General features: G+C 41.8%; 1 protein-coding gene across 4 annotated transcripts in view; it reads left to right on the top strand.

Moving 5' to 3' along the window:
* Positions 1 to 21,150, top strand: part of wdr4 (WD repeat domain 4) — a 103,566-nt gene that overhangs the window by 64,521 nt on the left and 17,895 nt on the right. For all 4 annotated transcript variants that reach the window (XM_037280664.1, XM_037280663.1, XM_037280662.1 and 1 more), the window contains 2 exons: positions 15,483 to 15,672; positions 17,826 to 17,895. In XM_037280664.1, coding sequence (XP_037136559.1) covers positions 15,483 to 15,672; positions 17,826 to 17,895 — 260 coding nt within the window. The remainder of the gene's footprint in view (positions 1 to 15,482; positions 15,673 to 17,825; positions 17,896 to 21,150) is intronic.

Here is a 21,150-nt window from a genome sequence, read left to right as displayed (position 1 = left end):
AAATTCCACAAAATTCATTTTTTCACCTCTAATTTCTACATTTTTCCAACTGATTCAATTCTGCTCCAACATCATTCTGTTGCATCCTCTTAAGTATTTATTAATCTTTTATGCCTTCACACGCAATTTCTCCAGAACTTGCATTTTCTAGTTTCAAAATCATTTTGCCTTTTTGTGTCGTGGTGCAAATCGAATAGACCGCAGTCTAGTAAATTTCCTTGCACACTATTTTAGCCAATTTCATAATTTTAACACATAGACACACATAAACACACAGAAAACACAAGGACAAGACAAGGGCCCACAATAAAGACACAATACACAAACAACATCAACGAACAGCGCTGCGCAAACGTCTTCGTCTATTTGATGTTTTGGTTTTACTATTTTTATTTTCATTTTTTCATATTAGTGGCCTTATCTTTCAATAAGGTTTGACACCTGTATCATTCGCATACATCAGCATCGTTTACACTTTGGGGAAACTTAACAGCCTTCGTCATGCTTCTTGTTTGTACAGGAGTTCTAATTGACTGACCATGACATATTTTGCTATTATATGGGGGAGTTTTCAGGTCTTTTAAATTTAGATGCATGTTTTGCATAGGAGCAGAAAGAGCTTTTTGCCTCAGGCTCCTCTGCTTAACAGTGCGCCCGCGCACTGTGGCTTCATTGTCTGACAACCATACTTGCGGCCTCATCGCTCTTAATGACACTTGCCTCAGGTTTGGTAACTTATTTAACATATATACTTCTCATCTCCTTATACATTGTCAGTAACACTTTGACGGCCCCCTATTTTAATGAATTTAGTCCAACTGTCAAATCCTAGGGATTTCTAAAGCTGCAATGTTTCTTTAGTGGAATAACGAGTTTCTGTGGTAATTCCTGCTTCGACCAGTTTCCTGGTGAGGAATTATTGCCTGTGCTTCCACAGAAATTCGTTATTTCTTCCCACTATATTACATGCAGCACATACGTGCTACCATTCACACACACATTCACACTGCGGAATTTTCTTAACACAACGAGGTCTATTTATGTCTACAAGTTCCATCTGTAGACCGAATTCCTATTTCTTGGAATTCACAAGGACTCCGCCGCCCTTACCCGGGTGCCCTTTTTTCCGGGGACTAAAATACCCCAACCACGCAGCCAACGAAGAGGTCTCACCGAATCTCTGAAAGATTTCTCTTGAAGATTCCGTCAATCGTCGCCGCCGAGAGGTGCTGAACTGGACTTCGCCGGCCTGGTGGATGAACATCGCTCCCCAGGGCTTTCCTTCAGGGTCCTGTGACCTCTGCCGTGCACGGATTCGGCGTCCTCAACACTCCTCGGATCAGCGAACAGATTTCCAGGAATCCCGGACGAGCCCCCAAAAATGTTGGGTCCACAACATTTATCTGAACAGAATCTCACAGAGGCGGGATATGTCTTTGATGGCAAGCGACTTCTGCAGAAGGGCGCAACCCCAGACACACAGCGAGTGTGGCTGAGATCCGCGCCTTCTGTTAGGTTTTTTCGCTGACCGAACAAATTTCAAGAGAAGAGCAACAGCAAACAAACCACAAGTGAGACAGAATATTAAGTCTTTTCTCGCGAGGAGTGCAGTACAGATAGCTTCACAACAATCTCACTACACTAAATATCTGTATGCACTCCCGCTCTTTTTATTGGGATTTGCCCTACCCACAAATCGTGAGACAAAAGCCCCTAAAAGAGGAGGGGGAACGCATGTGGGCTTTGCCTCGTAAGGAAGAAATCACTAGGTGTTTACATACTGATAAGAACATGTGGGAAGAGGAATTTGAGTGGCCTGGATAGAGAAGAAAACCTTTGACCTCTAGTCAAAACATAGCAAGGGATGCTTTACGACATTGTGTAGAATGGGACAAGCTAGGTTATTTATTACTGGATACATACATTCCGACATAATCTTACGATCAAGATAGTTTGGAAAACCCTGACAATGATGGTCACTTGTAGGTTCATCTGAGGTGCAAGACAGCAATGAGGCATGTTGTTTAACAAAGTGGTCTTTGTTAAAAAGGAACTGTCTCGGTAGATGTCTTCTTTTTGCTGAGTTGTCAGCTGGTCCTGTCTGACCCAGCTGTAACCTCTCTCCTGACCCAGCCGTAACTTTTCTCTTCTGTGGTACATCATAAAAACAGCAAGGCCAAACAGCAAGCATATATTGCAGTAATATTGCGGTAAAGCATTGATTAGAGAACGCATGATAACATATATATATATATACATTTTTCTAACAATTCCCTCCTCTTTATCATAAGTTCTCAGAGACCATCTTATCACCTAAAAGTGGCCACTTCAAAAAGATTTTCAGCCGTAGGATCACAAGTATGAGCACAAATAAGTTTACACCAAGAAAGGATAAACGTTGCGATATTATCATTCGGAAACACCCAGATCTGGGAAGAAGTCTGTAAACCCAAGTGCAAAAATTCCATCATCATCATCGTTATCATCAACATGCTGGCGTTCAGACATTAGGCATACCCCGGCCATCTTGTCTTCCATGGGCGATATTGCTGTAGTGATGAGACGATTAAACAGAGCACGGAGACATGGAATACAACAACAACCACACAAGGTGAGTATAGCAGTAATTGAGGACACAAGGGCTTTATACTTCCCAAAAGCAGTCATCCACTTGTTGTGCTCTTTCATCCTCGTTTTGAGGGATTGCAAGCTTGCAATCGCCTTCGTCAGGCTCCCATCAGGGGCGGTGTCGTTCTGGATGAAGGTGCAGCATTGTTCTCTGAACATTGCGCAGACCCTTCCTTTCTCAGACGACAACATAACAAGAGCATTGCGGTTCTGGATTGACATTAGGGAAGGCGTGGCTAGCTGTCCGTGCACTGCCTCAAGTCCCGCTTGTGTCCGTTTGCCCAATTTCTGCATGTTGCAATGGTTGTAATTTATCATGTCGACGTTTTTGTTCATCGTACACCACCAGCAAATGGAAGACTCCCATCCTGCTACAATTTGGTCAATTAATTCTTATTAATCAGTAACTCCTCTGGGGACTCTGATTGCATCAATTTCAGTCAGATCATCGTCGACTCTCAAATTTAAAGACATTTTGTTTGTTTGTTTTTCCAGCTTTTTCCCAGATCTTGGCATGTTGATACATATACAATTTAGCTTGACTACATTCTCTGAAAGCAATGGCTTCTTTTTTCTTTTTTCAATGGATATTACTATATAGAATGCTCTGTCACACATTTCACAATCAGTAGATGTGACAGATGTCACACAATCTTTGGTCAATGGCAACGATACAACATAAAGAATCGGTCGCAAATCCATACATATGACATATTCACTTTTTGTTTCTGTCTTTGCAGCTTGTTTTGCCATTAGCAATCAATTGTTTCGTTTTTCAGCAACTCTTATAGTTACCTGAAACAAATTATCCACATTCGTTTTAGATATAATCATCCCATTCTTTAACATCTACAGCGGTTGTTGACAAAGTACACATATAAACATCATATTTTCATTGCAGTCCAGATCCGACACAGCAGATCATCCTGCAAAAGTCAAATTGATCTTTTAAATTGCTACAATGCAGCATTGTTTTTTGGGAGTGATCAATATAAGTTGTTCACTCATCTCTCCCCTACTCATTATGACTTAGTTCCCACAAATACCATATTGCTGAAGTTAACAAAATGGCAACAAAGATAGCCACCTTACATGCAATAACGTCATTGTTCCATTTTCTTGTTCCCGGCATTTCTGAGGCTTCCTTTGGGTCACTTTTTCCGATTGAACGTTACCTCAAAAGAAATTACCCTTTTGTAATTTGCTAGGACCACCTCAACTGACCTTTCTGCTATTTTAATGGCAGTTGATGTAATTATCAATATTCAATGTGGCCCTTCCCCCTTGGAAGAACACCAGTGTTTCGTTTTCAATGCTCTTAATGAGAACGTGCTTTGTTCTTTTTGCCTTTAAAATATTAATTATAAATATAAAATGTAAATGCCAAATTTGAATCATCCTTAGTATCCCACTTGGTTTTGAAACATGGTAATCTATATTGTCGCCCAAACAATTTTTCATACGGGGTTAAACCCACAGTACTTGTAATATTTATGTACAGTTTGACCAGGTGTAAACATTTTGTCCATGATCTTCCACTTTTTTCCATGCACATTTTCACACTTTATACCAGTCCTGTCATGAGAATTAATTTCCGAAATCCCATATCTCGGTATTATTTCTTTACATAACGTTTTTTTTCCACTGTTAAGGCATTCAGTGTTTTTGTTGAAGCCAATTCAAACCATTTTGAGAATGCATCTATTATGACCAGGCATTATAACCCTGTGGATTGTGTTTAGCACATGTTAAACAAACTCCACAAAAATTTTGTTTTATAAATGTTTTGAATATGAATCAAATCCATATGTTGTATAAAGCTGAATGAACTGCCCCACTATCCCTCCTCTTGAGCCATGTGACACACACCATGGCTCAATATTGCTGCCCATTTATATAGGCTTTTTGTAGGATAGGTCAGTCTTCTGGTCATTTATAGATACCATTCTCCACTCTTGCCCCTCTTTTCGTCCATAATCGAATTTCAGTCTATGGACTTTGTCGCTGCACATCTTTAAAAACGTTTCAGTAATTTAATCTGCTTCTTGTGTGTACAAAATTTGAAGCGTCTTTTGCACTACAGCTATGCGGTTCCGTCCGCAAGCTTGTTACCTCTTGGCACCTTATCAGTCTCATGTGTGCCCTGCACACGTGCATATAGCTATTTTTCGTGGCAATTGGACTGCTTCCACAACTAGCTTAGTTGTAGTTCCTTGTAGTTTCCTTTCAATCATTCTCTCATTGTTTATCACAAGAATCTTAGCAATTTGAATGAAAATCAAAATGTATGTTTTATTTTACTCAATTGTATGATTTAGAGCAGTGGTTCCCAAACTTTTGCAGGCTGGCGCCCCCTTTGGCTCCCCAGTGAATTCCTAGCGCCCCCCCCCAAGGCACATATGGAAACAAGTGTCTTGACCTGAATTAATTGATCGTCGATAAAAAAAAATTCTGTGCGGCTTGGCGGCCCGGTACCAAGTGACCCACGGACCGGTACCGGTCCGCGGCCCGGTGGTTGGGGACCACTGCCCTAACCAGCTCAACACAACACGGCGCGTTCTGGCGAGTCCCCAATTTCATGTTGACTTGAACTCAAGATGATGTTGACCGCCAGAGTGCGGTTTTTATTATAGATACAATTCTGAACATTACAAGCTTGAAATTATAAACCTGAGCTTTTGCTTTTGTAGTCTATGCTGTCGGATCTGACTGGGCCAGAGCGGCGTGTTGTGTACAAATCGACTGCCGCCCCTTTCTTCCTCGCCGCCCCCCCAGATCTTTCCACCGCCCCCAGGGGGGCGGTACCGCCCACTTTGGGAACCACTGATTTAGAGCATCCATATGTAGTAAAGTGTTGTATTACTACATATGATTTCATCTTCATTTAATTTGACACACCTTTCAAAATGCTTCTCAGTGTCCCAGTGCTCACATGCTTTGCGTGTGTAACTGGTTGTCTCAACCCGTGTTCCACATCCTAATCTTTTCTCCCTCAAGGTGTCAAACCAATTAAGATAAAAAGATAAAAACCAACAAAATAACCGCCAGTAAATTAATATAATAGTCAATTGTTGTTGTTTCTTAACTTTAACTAACTCAATCACTCTCTTATTCTCAAATGTAAAAACTTGTGTAGTCTTGACACAACCAATCGACTATTTCTTCTAAATTTAGCTTTGAAATGTTGTTATTTAATAATTTTGCTTCATCCAATTCCAGAAAGCAAGTTCTTTCCATCTCTCAAATTTTGTTTCATCAGGGCTAGGCATTAATGCAGTGTGGACCAGTTTCTGCCCACAAAAAATTGCTTGCCTTTCTTTTCTTCTTATTTTCACAAAATTGCTTTTGTTTTGCGGTGCAAATCAGATAGACTACAGTCTAGCAAATTCTTTTGTGCACCTACATTAGCCAATTTTAACACATAACACTGACAGCACACAGACAACACAAAAACAACAGAGACACAGCTCACAAACAATACCAACAAACAACGCTGCGCCAACGTCATCCTCTGTTTTGACGTTTTGGTTATACTCCTTTTCTCATCAGTGCCTATTATCCTTCATGCAAATATTGTCACATCTTTCTTAAGCATCACCCTGCTTCAAATATTCAAACATTCTCTGAGAAACTCGCACTTTCCCTGCGTCGCCCGCAGCCATAGCACCCCTCGTGCGAGGGGGGGCGCAGCATCAATGTTGATTGGTCACAGGCTGGCCATTTCCTGCAACAACCATGATGCCGGCCCACCGCCCACACGAGCATAGCAAAGGCCCACGCGCACAGCCCCGCCCCGCGACAACGCGCGAGCGCAGGCACGCTTATCAGTCTCACCCTCTCAAAGGGCAGGCCAGCTTTGCTGTTGCGCCCTTTGTCATGTTCACATTCGACATCTTTCAATGTCTTCTACACAACATTTGTTGTCATTTGTCCACACCCTCAGCTACGGCCCTCAAGCGAGGCCGCGCTGATGTCGTTTCATCATCTTCCTGCCTATGCAACAACAAGCTCTCTTTGGATTTTTCTTCACTTCCCTTATTCTTCAATTTTTCTTTCATAGAACACACATCTCACTCACACACACACTCATATACACACCCACTCATGAGGATCCTCTGCGCGCACACGCACACACACCAACACAAAAGGATGACGCACAACATACGTATAAGACCACATAGATCCCACTAAGAACACCTTTTTGCTCGTCTTACTTGTCAGATTTATTCTTTATTTTACTTCTAGAAGCTATTTGTAATTCTTTTCCATTTATTTAGCCAATTTTAACTTCAGTGTTTCTTTATCTTACTTTATCCCTTTAACACAAATATCTCCTGTATATTTAAGCTAATTTCTCTTTAATTTTGGCAGCCAGGTTCCCACTTCATTACATGGAAACCTGATTTGATTTGGTTTTGGCCTAATCATAACTGTCTTTGTTAATTTGTGCAGTCACGTGCCATGTGACCGTTTTCTCCGCAATTCCAGCATTCTATTGGAGGTTGCACAACTCCTCTCCCACGGCCTCTAAAGCCTCCTCTGTTAGACATTGCTCGCCCTCTCTGGCCTTTCTGTCCTCTGCCTGCATTTTGGTAAAAAGTGTCACTATCCTGGTCTACCAGAAAAGTGTCTTTTGAAGCTTTCATTTGTTTTCGTTTTTGTTTGTCTATTACTACTTTTTCCGCATGGAGGGCGTGATTTATGTATTTCTCCAAAGTTCCGGTGTTCATGCCCATATAATGTTTGATCACCCAGCCTTGTATTGCTGGTCTGGACCCTGCGTGGATGGCATTTTTTAATTGCTGTTGATAAGCACCTTGAGGCGCATTATCTTCCACCAGTCCACTGTGTGTTTTAAACACTTTTGTCATGCGCACTCGATACTCAACAAAGGTTTCATTATCATTTTGCTTTGTTCTCCCTATTTCTGTATAATTTGCTCTGATTTCCTTTGACCAATCCATTTCTAGCGGGCTTTTCTGCCTAGTGGCCCTGTCCATCAACCCATAAGGAGGAGGTGATTCCTCAATTTTGCGTGTGTCATGTATTTGCGGATACAACTTCGCTATGATCTTTAGTTTTGAATTTGTAGCATGTGTTTTCTCTTCCCGCTCTTGTACTTCTTCTAGTTCTCCCTCAAATTTATATTTTTTAACCCATTTATCGAAATCTTTTTTAAGTCGGTCGGGATCCTGCCTTTCAATTATTTTCCAATCTTTGCATTGTAGTTCATGTCGGGGTAGGGACTTTCGCTTACTATCTAAATTTCCCATGGTTTATTTTTCTAAATTTTGGAGTTGGTAGTTTGAATGGCACCTACAGTGTCCTAAAACCAACTTTATTCACAGGACAGTGGTTAAAAGTTCGATGTGTGGTAAGTCTCCTTTCACCTCCCCGAAGGGAGCGGAGAGTTTTTGCCTCTGCACCCACACAAAGCCACTGTTTACAATCCTGTGTGTTTATATAGAGGAGCGCTCAAATGAGATCACTCTCAGTCAAACCGTACACAAGCATACCACGCGCGATTTTTAATAACAGAGGAGTCCGCACTCCCGCTGCGGAATTTAACTAACAAAGTTAGGGGGCTCCACACCGCCCCTGCGGAATTTAACTGTTTCTGATTGCACTTGATAGGGTCTAGAATTCTCAAGGTCTTTAAGTGACTTCTTGTCACTGCTCGTTGTAAGTGACCTCGTCACTGCTCATTCATTAGGTGACCTCTTGTCACCGCTCATCCATTTCTTTTTAGTAGAATTAATATTCCTACTCACGGTCTGCTGATTCTCCTCCTCGGATAGCCTCGTCAACCCTCCCGGTGTCCAGCCGGACTGATCGAGACAGTCCCGTCAAAGGGCTTTTGTTTACCTCGGCCGAGGATTTTCGCCTGCGTCGAAGAGTCCGCTGGAACCGCCAGGTGTGTCGAGACCCCGGAACGAGCCCCCAATTACTGTTAGGTTTTTTTCGCTGACCGAACAAATTTCAAGAGAAGAGCAACAGCAAACAAACCACAAGTGAGACAGAATATTAAGTCTTTTCTCGCGAGGAGTGCAGTACAGATAGCTTCACAACAATCTCACTACACTAAATATCTGTATGCACTCCCGCTCTTTTTATTGGGATTTGCCCTACCCACAAATCGTGAGACAAAAGCCCCTAAAAGAGGAGGGGGAACGCATGTGGGCTTTGCCTCGTAAGGAAGAAATCACTAGGTGTTTACATACTGATAAGAACATGTGGGAAGAGGAATTTGAGTGGCCTGGATAGAGAAGAAAACCTTTGACCTCTAGTCAAAACATAGCAAGGGATGCTTTACGACATTGTGTAGAATGGGACAAGCTAGGTTATTTATTACTGGATACATACATTCCGACATAATCTTACGATCAAGATAGTTTGGAAAACCCTGACAATGATGGTCACTTGTAGGTTCATCTGAGGTGCAAGACAGCAATGAGGCATGTTGTTTAACAAAGTGGTCTTTGTTAAAAAGGAACTGTCTCGGTAGATGTCTTCTTTTTGCTGAGTTGTCAGCTGGTCCTGTCTGACCCAGCTGTAACCTCTCTCCTGACCCAGCCGTAACTTTTCTCTTCTGTGGTACATCATAAAAACAGCAAGGCCAAACAGCAAGCATATATTGCAGTAATATTGCGGTAAAGCATTGATTAGAGAACGCATGATAACATATATATATATATACATTTTTCTAACACCTTCCCTCAGTTTGGTCGTGCCTTTTATTGAGGAACAAACAATGGGGCAAGTGTACATGAATGCATAGCTTCTTTAGACAGGAAGGACATTCCACAGCACAACAGGATACTATCTGGACAGAAGCGGTATGGTCGGCTCGTGACTTTAGCTAGACAAATGGGACGGATACCCCTGTGGCGGTCTCATGATCTCCACTTAAATAGGACGTTTGTCTGCTTTAGCTATCGCACGACAACCTCATGTCCCGTTTATGGATAGCTAACAATGGGGCTTATTGTATAGCGCGACTCGTGACTCCAGACATACAGTGCCTTGCGAAAGTATTCGGCCCCCTTGAACCTTTCAACATTTCGCGACATTTCAGGCTTCAAACATAAAGATATAACAGTTAAATTTTTTGTCAAGAATCAACAAGTGGGACACAATCGTGAAGTGGAACAAAATTTATTGGATAATTGAAACTTTTTTAACAAATAAAAAACTGAAAAGTGGGGCGTGCAATATTATTCGGCCCCCTTGCGCTAATACTTTGTAGCGCCACCTTTTGCTGCAATTACAGCTGCAAGTCGCTTGGGGTATGTCTCTATCAGGTTTGCACATCGAGAGACTGGAATTCTTGCCCATTCTTCCTTGCAAAACAGCTCGAGCTCAGTGAGGTTGGATGGAGAGCGTTTGTGAACAGCAGTCTTCAGCTCTTTCCACAGATTCTCGATTGGATTCAGGTCTGGACTTTGACTTGGCCATTCTAACACCTGGATACGTCTATTTGTGAACCATTCCATTGTAGATTTGGCTTTATGTTTTGGATCATTGTCCTGTTGGAAGATAAATCTCCGTCCCAGTCTCAGGTCTTTTGCAGACTCCATCAGGTTTTCTTCCAGAATGGTCCTGTATTTGGCTCCATCCATCTTCCCATCAATTTTAGCCATCTTCCCTGTCCCTGCTGAAGAAAAGCAGGCCCAAACCATGATGCTGCCACCACCATGTTTGACAGTGGGGATGGTGTGTTCAGGGTGATGAGCTGTGTTGCTTTTACGCCAAACATATCGTTTTGCATTGTGGCCAAAAAGTTCGATTTTGGATTCATCTGACCAGAGACACCTTCTTCCACATGTTTGGTGTGTCTCCCAGGTGGCTTGTGGCAAACTTTAAACGAGACTTTTTATGGATATCTTTGAGAAATGGCTTTCTTCTTGCCACTCTTCCATAAAGGCCAGATTTGTGCAGTGCACGACTGATTGTTGTCCTATGGACAGACTCTCCCACCTCAGCTGTAGTTATCTGCAGTTCATCCAGAGTGATCATGGGCCTCTTGGCTGCATCTCTGATCAGTCTTCTCCTTGTTTGAGATGAAAGTTTGGAGGGACGGCCGGGTCTTGGTAGATTTGCAGTGGTCTGATACTCCTTCCATTTCAATATAATTGCTTGCACAGTGCTCCTTGAGATGTTTAAAGCTTGGGAAATCTTTTTGTATCCAAATCCGGCTTTAAACTTCTCCACAACAGTATCTCGGACCTGCCTGGTGTGTTCCTTTGTCTTCATGCTTCTCTCTGCGCTTCAAACAGAACCCTGAGACTATCAAAGAGCAGGTGCATTTATACGGAGACTTGATTACACACAGTTGCATTCTATTTATCATCATCAGTCATTTAGGACAACATTGGATCATTCAAAGATCCTCACTGAACTTCTGGAGTGAGTTTGCTGCACTGAAAGTAAAGGGGCCGAATAATATTGCACGCCCCACTTTTCAGTTTTTTATTTGTTAAAAAAGTTTAAATTATCCAATAAATTTCGTTCCACTTCACGATTGTGTCCCACTTGTTGTTGATTCTTGACAAAAAATTTAAATTTTATATCTTTGTTTGAAGCCTGAAATGTGGCGAAATGTTGAAAGGTTCAAGGGGGCCGAATACTTTCGCAAGGCACTGTAAGTTCCTTAGCCAGCCATATGCTCCCAAGTCAACATCACGAGGTCAAAATGTCACATCCTGTAGAAAATCTTGCACACATAAGTAGATACATAGAATCCAATGATAAAAAGTATATTTTTCCCAACAGGTACTCTGATATTTTAACAAATGAATCCTTCATGTACTCGCCATCGGAGAATGGTTTTCCGCACTTTATTATCTCCTGGGCTGCAACAAAACTTGCAGCAGTAGTAGAGTTTGGAGACGCAATCCACTTCTTGAAACAGTTTTTTCGTTCCTCAAATTGCACCTTTCCTCTCAGTTCTAACTGGGTGATCGCCAGCAAATTTAGCATGCTTTAGCTGAAAATGTCGCTCCAAATTGCTCTTCTTGTTTTATTTGACAACTTACCTTTGCAAATCACACATTCAGGCAATCCTTCAGCATTGGTAATGAAAGCAAATAGTTGAATCCATTATTTCTTAAACCCTCTGTTCTCATCAGCAATCTTTCTCTTATCGCCTTTTGAATCCATGGCCCGTCACTCACACACCTGTTTGTTTACATTTCGCCTGTGCTGTCGCTTGCTATGACGCAATTTTGCGCCATTCTGAAATTCGGTATTTTTAATATATTTACAACTACATACATTTTCTACAGCATAAAAATGTTTGTGTCATGATTACCATCTAAAAACCTTATTTAAAAAAACAAAACAAAAAAAACATATTTTTCCATTTTCACGCATTTTTGCAAGAGCTCCAGAGAGCCGCTAGGGTGTGCTTAAGAGCCGCATGCGGCTCTGGAGCCGCGGGTTGCCGACCACTGCCCTATTTGCTCCTAGTGTGGACCTGGCAGTGCCTTGCATGGCAGCAGCCTCCCATTTGCTCCCAGTGTGGACCTGACAGCACCATGCATGGCAGCAGCTTCCCATTGGCGTATGAATGTGTGTGTTAATGGGTGTAAAGCGCTATACAGTGCCTTGCGAAAGTATTCGGCCCCCTTGAACTTTTCAACATTTCGCCACATTTCAGGCTTCAAACATAAAGATATAAAATTTTAATTTTTTGTCAAGAATCAACAACAAGTGGGACACAATCGTGAAGCAGAACGAAATTTATTGGATAATTTAAACTTTTTTAACAAATAAAAAACTGAAAAGTGGGGCGTGCAATATTATTCGGCCCCCTTGCGCTAATACTTTGTAGCGCCACCTTTTGCTGCAATTACAGCTGCAAGTCGCTTGGGGTATGTCTCTATCAGTTTTGCACATCGAGAGACTGGAATTCTTGCCCATTCTTCCTTGCAAAACAGCTCGAGCTCAGTGAGGTTGGATGGAGAGCGTTTGTGAACAGCAGTCTTCAGCTCTTTCCACAGATTCTCGATTGGATTCAGGTCTGGACTTTGACTTGGCCATTCTAACACCTGGATACGTCTATTTGTGAACCATTCCATTGTAGATTTGGCTTTATGTTTTGGATCATTGTCCTGTTGGAAGATAAATCTCCGTCCCAGTCTCAGGTCTTTTGCAGACTCCAACAGGTTTTCTTCCAGAATGGTCCTGTATTTGGCTCCATCCATCTTCCCATCAATTTTAGCCATCTTCCCTGTCCCTGCTGAAGAAAAGCTGGCCCAAACCAGGATGCTGCCACCACCATGTTTGACAGTGGGTATGGTGTGTTCAGGGTGATGAGCTGTGTTGCTTTTACGCCAAACATATCGTTTTGCATTGTGGCCAAAACGTTCGATTTTGGTTTCATCTGACCAGAGCACCTTCTTCCACATGTTTGGTGTGTCTCCCAGGTGGCTTGTGGCAAACTTTAAACGAGACTTTTTATGGATATCTTTGAGAAATGGCTTTCTTCTTGCCACTCTTCCATAAAGGCCAGATTTGTGCAGTGCACGACTGATTGTTGTCCTATGGACAGACTCTCCCACCTCAGCTGTAGTTATCTGCAGTTCATCCAGAGTGATCATGGGCCTCTTGGCTGCATCTCTGATCAGTCTTCTCCTTGTTTGAGATGAAAGTTTGGAGGGACGGCCGGGTCTTGGTAGATTTGCAGTGGTCTGATACTCCTTCCATTTCAATATAATTGCTTGCACAGTGCTCCTTGAGATGTTTAAAGCTTGGGAAATCTTTTTGTATCCAAATCCGGCTTTAAACTTCTCCACAACAGTATCTCGGACCTGCCTGGTGTGTTCCTTTGTCTTCATGGTTCTCTCTGCGCTTTAAACAGAACCCTGAGACTATCAAAGAGCAGGTGCACGGAGACTTGATTACACACAGGTGCATTCTATTTATCATCATCAGTCATTTAGGACAACATTGGATCATTCAAAGATCCTCACTGAACTTCTGGAGTGAGTTTGCTGCACTGAAAGTAAAGGGGCCGAATAATGACCAGCTCAGTGGCCTAGTGGTAGAGTGTCCGCCCTGAGACTGGAAGGTTGTGGGTTCAAACCCTGGCCGGGTCATACCAAAGACTATAAAAATGGGACCCGTTGCCTCCCTGCTTGGCACTCGGCATTAAGGGTTGGAATTGGGGGGTTAGATCACCAACTGATTCCCGAGCGCGGCACCGCTGCTGCTCACTGCTCCCCTCTCCCCCAGGGGATGGATTAAAATCACACAGGGATGGGTTAAGTGCAGAGGACAAATTTCACCACACCCAGGTGTGTGTGTGACGATCATTGGGACTTTAATCTTTAATCTTTAAAGGGGCCGAATAATATTGCACGCCCCACTTTTCAGTTTTTTATTTGTTAAAAAAGTTTAAATTATCCAATAAATTTCGTTCCACTTCACGATTGTGTCCCACTTGTTGTTGATTCTTGACAAAAAATGTAAATTTTATATCTTTGTTTGAAGCCTGAAATGTGGCGAAATGTTGAAAGGTTCAAGGGGGCCGAATACTTTCGCAAGGCACTGTATGAGTGCATTCAATTTACCTTATTAGTTCGGTGTACTTATGGACCAGTTGAGTTTCCTTTAGTTTTCTTTCATTTGAACGTCTTGGTCAATTCCTGAACAAAAGTATTCTCTCAATACAAAACACAAGAAGGTTCACATAAAACGGCAATATTACTTTGTCAAACACCGTCAATATCATGAGGCACAGGATATGGACAAGGTAAAAAGACTGCGCCTTTATTACTGCACGCCCGAGCACTTCTTGGGCGTCTCTTATTCCAAATCACACAGATCCCATAGAAACCTACTAACCGATCAAATCAGCATAATCAAATTATAACTCGTCTAAATAATTACAAAATATTCTTCTGCCTTATTAAACCTAAAGAATATTCATCAAAATTACTTTCTAATAATTTTGCTCGAACACCGGTGCTCCCAATGTTTCCAACAAGCCGAACTCCAGGCATTGTGACGCAGCCCGAGTCTCGCCTCCTGGCTGAGCCATGAGCCCCTAATGCATTTTTGTTTGTAAATTTCCATCTTTAGGTTTAGCAGAAGTTAGTAGTAGTAGTATATAGTAGTTTTAGTTGTAGAAGTACTATATTGATAGCTAGGTAGATGGATAGATTGATTGATTGATTGATAGATTGATAGTTTTCCAGCATCATTCATACCGCAGAGTGGGTATATAAGACATAGTGATGACGTGTGCACAACTTAATAGGCTCCTAGAAAAGGCTGCCACTCACAACTGCGCCAACCAAGGAACTAATAAGTCAGACAAGATTCAAGCCATCAAAGGCAAAGCAACAAAGGAAAAAAGGAAAGGAAAAAAATAACTGCAGGCCAGTGGTTAGAGGCCTAAATAATGTAAATGATGCAAATGTCGTAATTGATCCCGAAGTCCGCCACACAGCCCCCCCTCAAATACCCAAATCACCCGAACTGGCGTAAAGGCAGTTTAGCGGGCGATTTGCAGACAACGGTGCGGACAATGGACCGTGATTGTGAATCGTCAAAACACCATAAAACAGGCAAATGTGTAAGCAGCATAAGAGGGTGTAAACACATTGCAAACATTCTCAGTTGGGTTATTTTTATTTCCCTACTTATGTCTTTGTATTCGTACAGGTTGACAGATGTAAACGTTTTTTTCTGTCTGTGATTCATCACAGAAGCCCACCAACACAACGATGTGTAAATATTTAATATCAACTTTACTATACAAGTGACTTACTGTGGTTGGTGGAGCACAAATAACATTGATTATTATTTGTTGGATCACATGTTCAGTTTGATGTGTCCTGTTTCCTCAGAGTGGCGACAATTAAATTTTTCATGCTGAACCAGGAGAATAATGAGAAGAAACTTGTACCACAGAGCCGGCTTTCCCTGCCACACTGTCCACTTGACATGACCTTTGATCCAGAAGACCGTCTTTGGGTGCTAATGGATTCCTGTGAAACACTGCTTCAAATCTTCACGCTTGAACAATGCTCCTGGAAGGTGCATAGGCTTTCATGCACTCATGTGTTTTGTCATGAATTACAGTATTTTCTGCTATAAGGCGCACTGGATTATGAGGCGCACCTTCATTGAATGTTTTATGTTAGAAATATTTTTGTATATAGGGCGCACCAGATTAAAAGGCGCGTAGAATAGAAGCTACTGCATCAAACTGGGGTTGACTGGGGTTGTGTTATGCATAGAATAGAATAGATCTATTCTATAGAATAGTACAACGAAATTTAAAAAGTGCCAACCGATCCGCGCATGCGATAAAAAATAAATAGAATAAATAGAATAAAAAGATAAAAAAAACAAGCTAAAAACCCACAGAAGAACATACACAGACATAATCATTTACGTTTAGCTGCATTCAATGTGACTACCGCTGTAGGGTAAAAACTGTTGGCAAATCTGCTAGTCCTCGACCTAATTAATCTGTAGCGTCTGCCTGATGGCAACAGTTCGAAAAGGGAGTGGCCAGGGTGGGAAGTGTCCTTCAGAATGTTCTGTGTTTTTTTGAGACAGCGGGTTCTGTGTAGGTCTTCCAGTGTGGGGAGAGGGCAGCCAATGATCTTCTGTGCTGTGTCCACTAGATAGAGCTGTGCTAAAGGGAATGTCAAACCAGTCAACAAGGTGTTCAGTCAAACTTTATATACGGCAAACGTTATATACAATAAGACATACAATACAAAAATTTCACAATAACACAACACTGTTCAAACGATATGCATATTTACGTATCCCCGTCCACAAATCCCTCAAACTTTATAAACGGCAAACTTTATATGCAATACGCTATACAATACAAACATTGTACAATAACACGACATTGTTCAAACGTTAATGTGCATATTTACATATCCCCGTCCACGAATCCGTCGAATTCTTCCTCTTCTGGGTCCGAATTGAACAGTTGGGCGATTGCAACATTCATTATTCCCTCTCGTCATTTTCCGTGTGAGTGTCATTACTAATCCCTGGCAGTTCAGTTATTATTCCTGCCTTCGCTAAAGCTCCGACCACAGTTGTTAGGGTTTACAGATTATCTTCATCGTATGATTATGTTGGAATGTAACCTGTAATAATTTACGTAGCTTGTCCTGTCTTAACAAAAGTAGTAGACCAAAGTGCTAAGATCTTTTGAACTGATTGACTAGCTGCAGAGGAAGCAATCAAAGTTGCTTTGTTTACACAACGTCGTAAAAGACCCCCTGCTATGCTTTTATCAGCAGGCCAGGGGATTCAACCCCATCCTGTCCACCCACACCCCCACTCTCAACCCCACTCTGTTTCTCTCAATAAAAATGCTCCTGCATGAGGCCAGAGTCAGAGCTCATTCGATCATTGCTGTATGCACAGCGAAGAATGGACTCTGCACCTCCAGGTGTCTAAAAAGACTTACTGGTCTCTTGTGTGGTTCTTGCAAAATAAGTTAGTGAGCACCACCCTAACAACAGTTGAGACTGATGTATCAGCCCAGGCATCCACAATCCATTGGCAGATATTGGCATGTGTGTCGTTTTGGCATCTTTATACACACAAGTGGTGTTGGACTAGGAGTAAGCACAGTATGGCTGTTACCGCTATTACTTCGGTGACGCCCCTGACCACGGTTGCCGTAATGCTGAAAGCGATGCGACCTTAAAATTTACTAGTCGTACTGAAACATTTTGGTTGAGCGCTGTGTACAACCAGTATGGATCAACAAATTCACCAATCGATCAATATATAAGGCCCCGGATTGTCAGGCGCACTGTTTTTTTGAGTAAATTAACGGCTTTTAAGTACGGCTTTTAAGTGCGGCTTTTAAGTGCGGCTTATAGTGTGGAAAATACAGTCGATACATTTTAAGGATTTTTTTTCCATTCCAAGAAGTCTGACTAATACCAAATTGTATATTTCAATATTTCATGCAGCAATATTTTCCACTCGACTACCTTTTCTCTTGAGCATTTGAAGATGACCAATTTTGCAGACAAATTCTTTTTAATAAACAATATTGTGTGTTCAGTATAGGATTATTGTCTTAAAAAAGGCGGTCTGCGTGTAAGGTAGCGATAGTAAAGTTGAACATAGATGAAACCAGTGAGATTAAGTATGGTTCATTACCAGTCTCTAATTCTACTTCCATTCCTTGCACTTGCTTCTAGTGTCAAGCTTCTACCATTGAACTAAAAAGAGTGACTGCTATCTTCAAGCCTCACTGGCAGACTCTTGATGGTAAGTCAACAAGCCCACTCATTCAGGAATGCATACCACTCCAGTTCCCAAGGTTAATTCTAAACCAAAGGTTAGCAGTATTGTATAGCTTTGCACAAGTGACTAAAAATGTGAACTCTCCCCACTTATACATTTCCACCATGTACCAAGGTTATAATAGTTTGTGTCTCGACTAGGCTCATCTACTTAGTTTTATGCATGTTGTTCGTAATACACTTGAGTCCATTTGTGCGTTTGAAGACTGGTTTAATCACTAACAAACAGACGAACATGCAGTAAAGGCCTAGCTCCTAGACCAATCGTCGGGCAGCATCCGGGTGTCTGATTATGCCATCTGGTTAATGTATTGATTACCGTTCTAACATCAGATCTCATTTTGCACGTCATCTTCCGCATTTCAATGTACTGTATCTGTCTGGATCAATGCATGAGAAGCACGAGACTTTACGTCATGTGGGATCTTTCAATTCATTGGTCAATTCCCTCAGTGCCGATATGAAAGTCCCATCAGGAGTCATATCGTTGGAGATATAAGTACAACAATTTTCCCCAAACAGCGAACTAACCCCCCTCGCTTCGCCAAAACAGAATCTCATGCTACCCTATTCTGATATGCCATTAATGAAGTGGCTGTCGATTGCAAATGTATAGCACTATAACACTTAAGCCATTCCTTGTCAAATCTGTCAAAAGTACGTTGTTGTGAATATAATTTATTTGATCCACATTTTTATTAGAAATGATCCTTAAAATAGATTCCCACCCTGCAGCAATTTGATCCACTAGTTTGTATTCATTAGGGACACCTCTCGGTATCCCAATAGCATCAACATATACCGGACTTCCATAATACGGGTCTACACTAAAAGCCTTTCTGACTCTTCTCAACAAATGGTTTGAACCTGATGCAAACATTGATCACAACAATAATTAGATAAAACGACAATATATCTACTCTTATTTATTTTCTTTATTGTCTTATTTAAATACAGAATGTTTCCTTAAATCAGTTTGACTCTGAAATGTTTACAAAAGTGTTTAAAAATACCAAAAAAAGCATTTAAAAGTACAATACAGTGTTTAAAATTACAATAAAGGTTCATAAAAGTATTTTATGGATATTGTAACAATATATTCTCTACATTGCGGATCCTCACCTATCGCGGGTGGTTTTGGGACCAATTATCCGCGATAAACGAGGAATTACCGTATATCGGAGCACTTTTCCCTTAGTAAAACCATCGAAGCTACTCACTTATCTCACCTTTATGATTCACAAAGACTTTAAATTTACACTAAGAGACACTCTCGTCTCCATCCTAATTCTTATGCCCACCAATGTTTTAAATTATATTGACCAGATATTTTCGTACACACTCATCATGAGAGAGAGGGTTGGCGTTGCGAGTTCAGGTATGTTGTGGGGTTTGGGGATGGGTGCGTCTTAACAGCGGGGGGGTGTTGAACAAGTACCTGAATGAGGAAAAATACGAATGCCTTAAACACTTTTGAGTGGTGTCAGATACATGGACCCTGTATAGTAGATGTATGTGTATTGGTTTCAATAGGATGATTTAATATTAAAATTGAACAGGTCTTATCTGGAGATACTGTATATAAGTGGTGCTTATGTCACTAGAAAGTCCTTAACTGGTCACTCATCAGTCTTGCAAAGGATCTGCCACTATGACTCAGTCAAGGCGCATTGATTTCTTATGGGGTTAATTGTCTCCTTTATTGTCGCCAATGGAACCATAAAAATTGAACGTCATTTAACACAATCAATAAAATAGCAGAAAGAAAAGAAACAACCAACTATGTTTCTTGGCCGAAGGGAAGAGAAAAGCACAGTGAGGTGGAGATTGTGGAAGGGGTCCGGAAGAGAGTCAAACTGGGATTGGGGATGGCTCGGTTGGGGAGCAACAAACATAGGGACTGCGGCCCAATCAGGGGTTCAGTGTTTTTCCACTCCTGTCTGTCCTTGGGCTTTCTCACTTCCTCATACCAAATTTTCTTAAATATACAGTGGAAGTAAGATGGCGGCGCGTGCACACGCTGCGGCCTCTCTCTGTCCCGAACGGTGTTTTGTTTTGTCGTTTAATGTGGGTTTGTCCGCCAGTTTTGTGTGTTCGTCTCGTCGTACCGGGTTGTGCTTCAAGTGCGGCGGGCTGGTTCTGCTCGACATCGGCGAAAGCGAGTTTTGTGGCGACCTGAACTTTGAAGCGGGGACATTAAAGGCGCTCGGTCTGCGCCGTCCTGGAGCGTCGCCGGACTCGCCTGCTATTCTTCCCCCGGTTGGGCGTCTGGGCCTGGCTGGCGGCCACCCCAGCTCGCCCGTCCGTGCCTTCCATTCTTCTGGCGGACGTTCGATCGCTGGACATCAACATGCCTGCTGAGTTCTGCGGACCGGACAGTGCGTAGCTGCTGTGCGTCTGGAGCGGATGGCGCGTTATCGGGCGGACCGGGCCATTGTACGAGGGGGAACATCGCGTGGAGGTGGACTGTGCGTCTACATCCGTGAAGAATGGTGCCGGGACTTTGTTGTGGGATGCCAGCACTGCTCGCCACTGGCGAAGTTTGTGATCTCCGGGCTGTTGGGGTCCTGAACTCTCTCCCCGTTGTTTTACTTGTGTGTTAATCGTGTGCTGTGTCTCGTCACCGTGGGATAGGGGGAACGGTATTTCGGTTTCTTTGTGTGTCCTAGCATGAAGAAATTGACAATAAAGCTGATTCTGATTCTGATTATCGCGGATAATTGGTTCCAAGACCACCCGCAATAGGTGAAAATCTGCCATGTAGAACAAACATATTGTTACAATATCCACAAGACTTTTATGAACCTTTATTGTATTTTTAAACACTGTATTGTACTTTAAAAAGCTTTTTTGTATTTTTAAACACTTTTGTAAACATTTTAAAGTCAAACTAATTTTCAGAAACATTCTTACTTATTTAAATAAGAAAATAAAGAAAATAAATAAGAGTAAATATAATGTTACAATATCCACGCGACTTTTATGAACCTTTATCGTAGTTTTATACACTTTGTTTTTTGAAACACTTTTTTGTATTTTTAAATACTTTTGTAAAAAATTAAGTCAAACTGACTTTCAGAAACATTCTTATTTGTAAATAAGAAAATAAACAAGAATAAATATATTGTTACAATATCCGCACAAGACCTTTAAGAACCTTTTATGAAGTGTAAACGTGTCTGGTTCCTCTCTGCTCTTGTGTGCTGGCTGACTGACGCGC

The sequence above is a fragment of the Syngnathus acus genome, chromosome 21 (genome assembly GCF_901709675.1).
Source record: "Syngnathus acus chromosome 21, fSynAcu1.2, whole genome shotgun sequence".
Lineage (NCBI taxonomy): Eukaryota > Metazoa > Chordata > Actinopteri > Syngnathiformes > Syngnathidae > Syngnathus > Syngnathus acus.
Note: the sequence above shows the minus strand (reverse complement) of the source record. Positions and strands in the feature narration are given on the sequence as shown.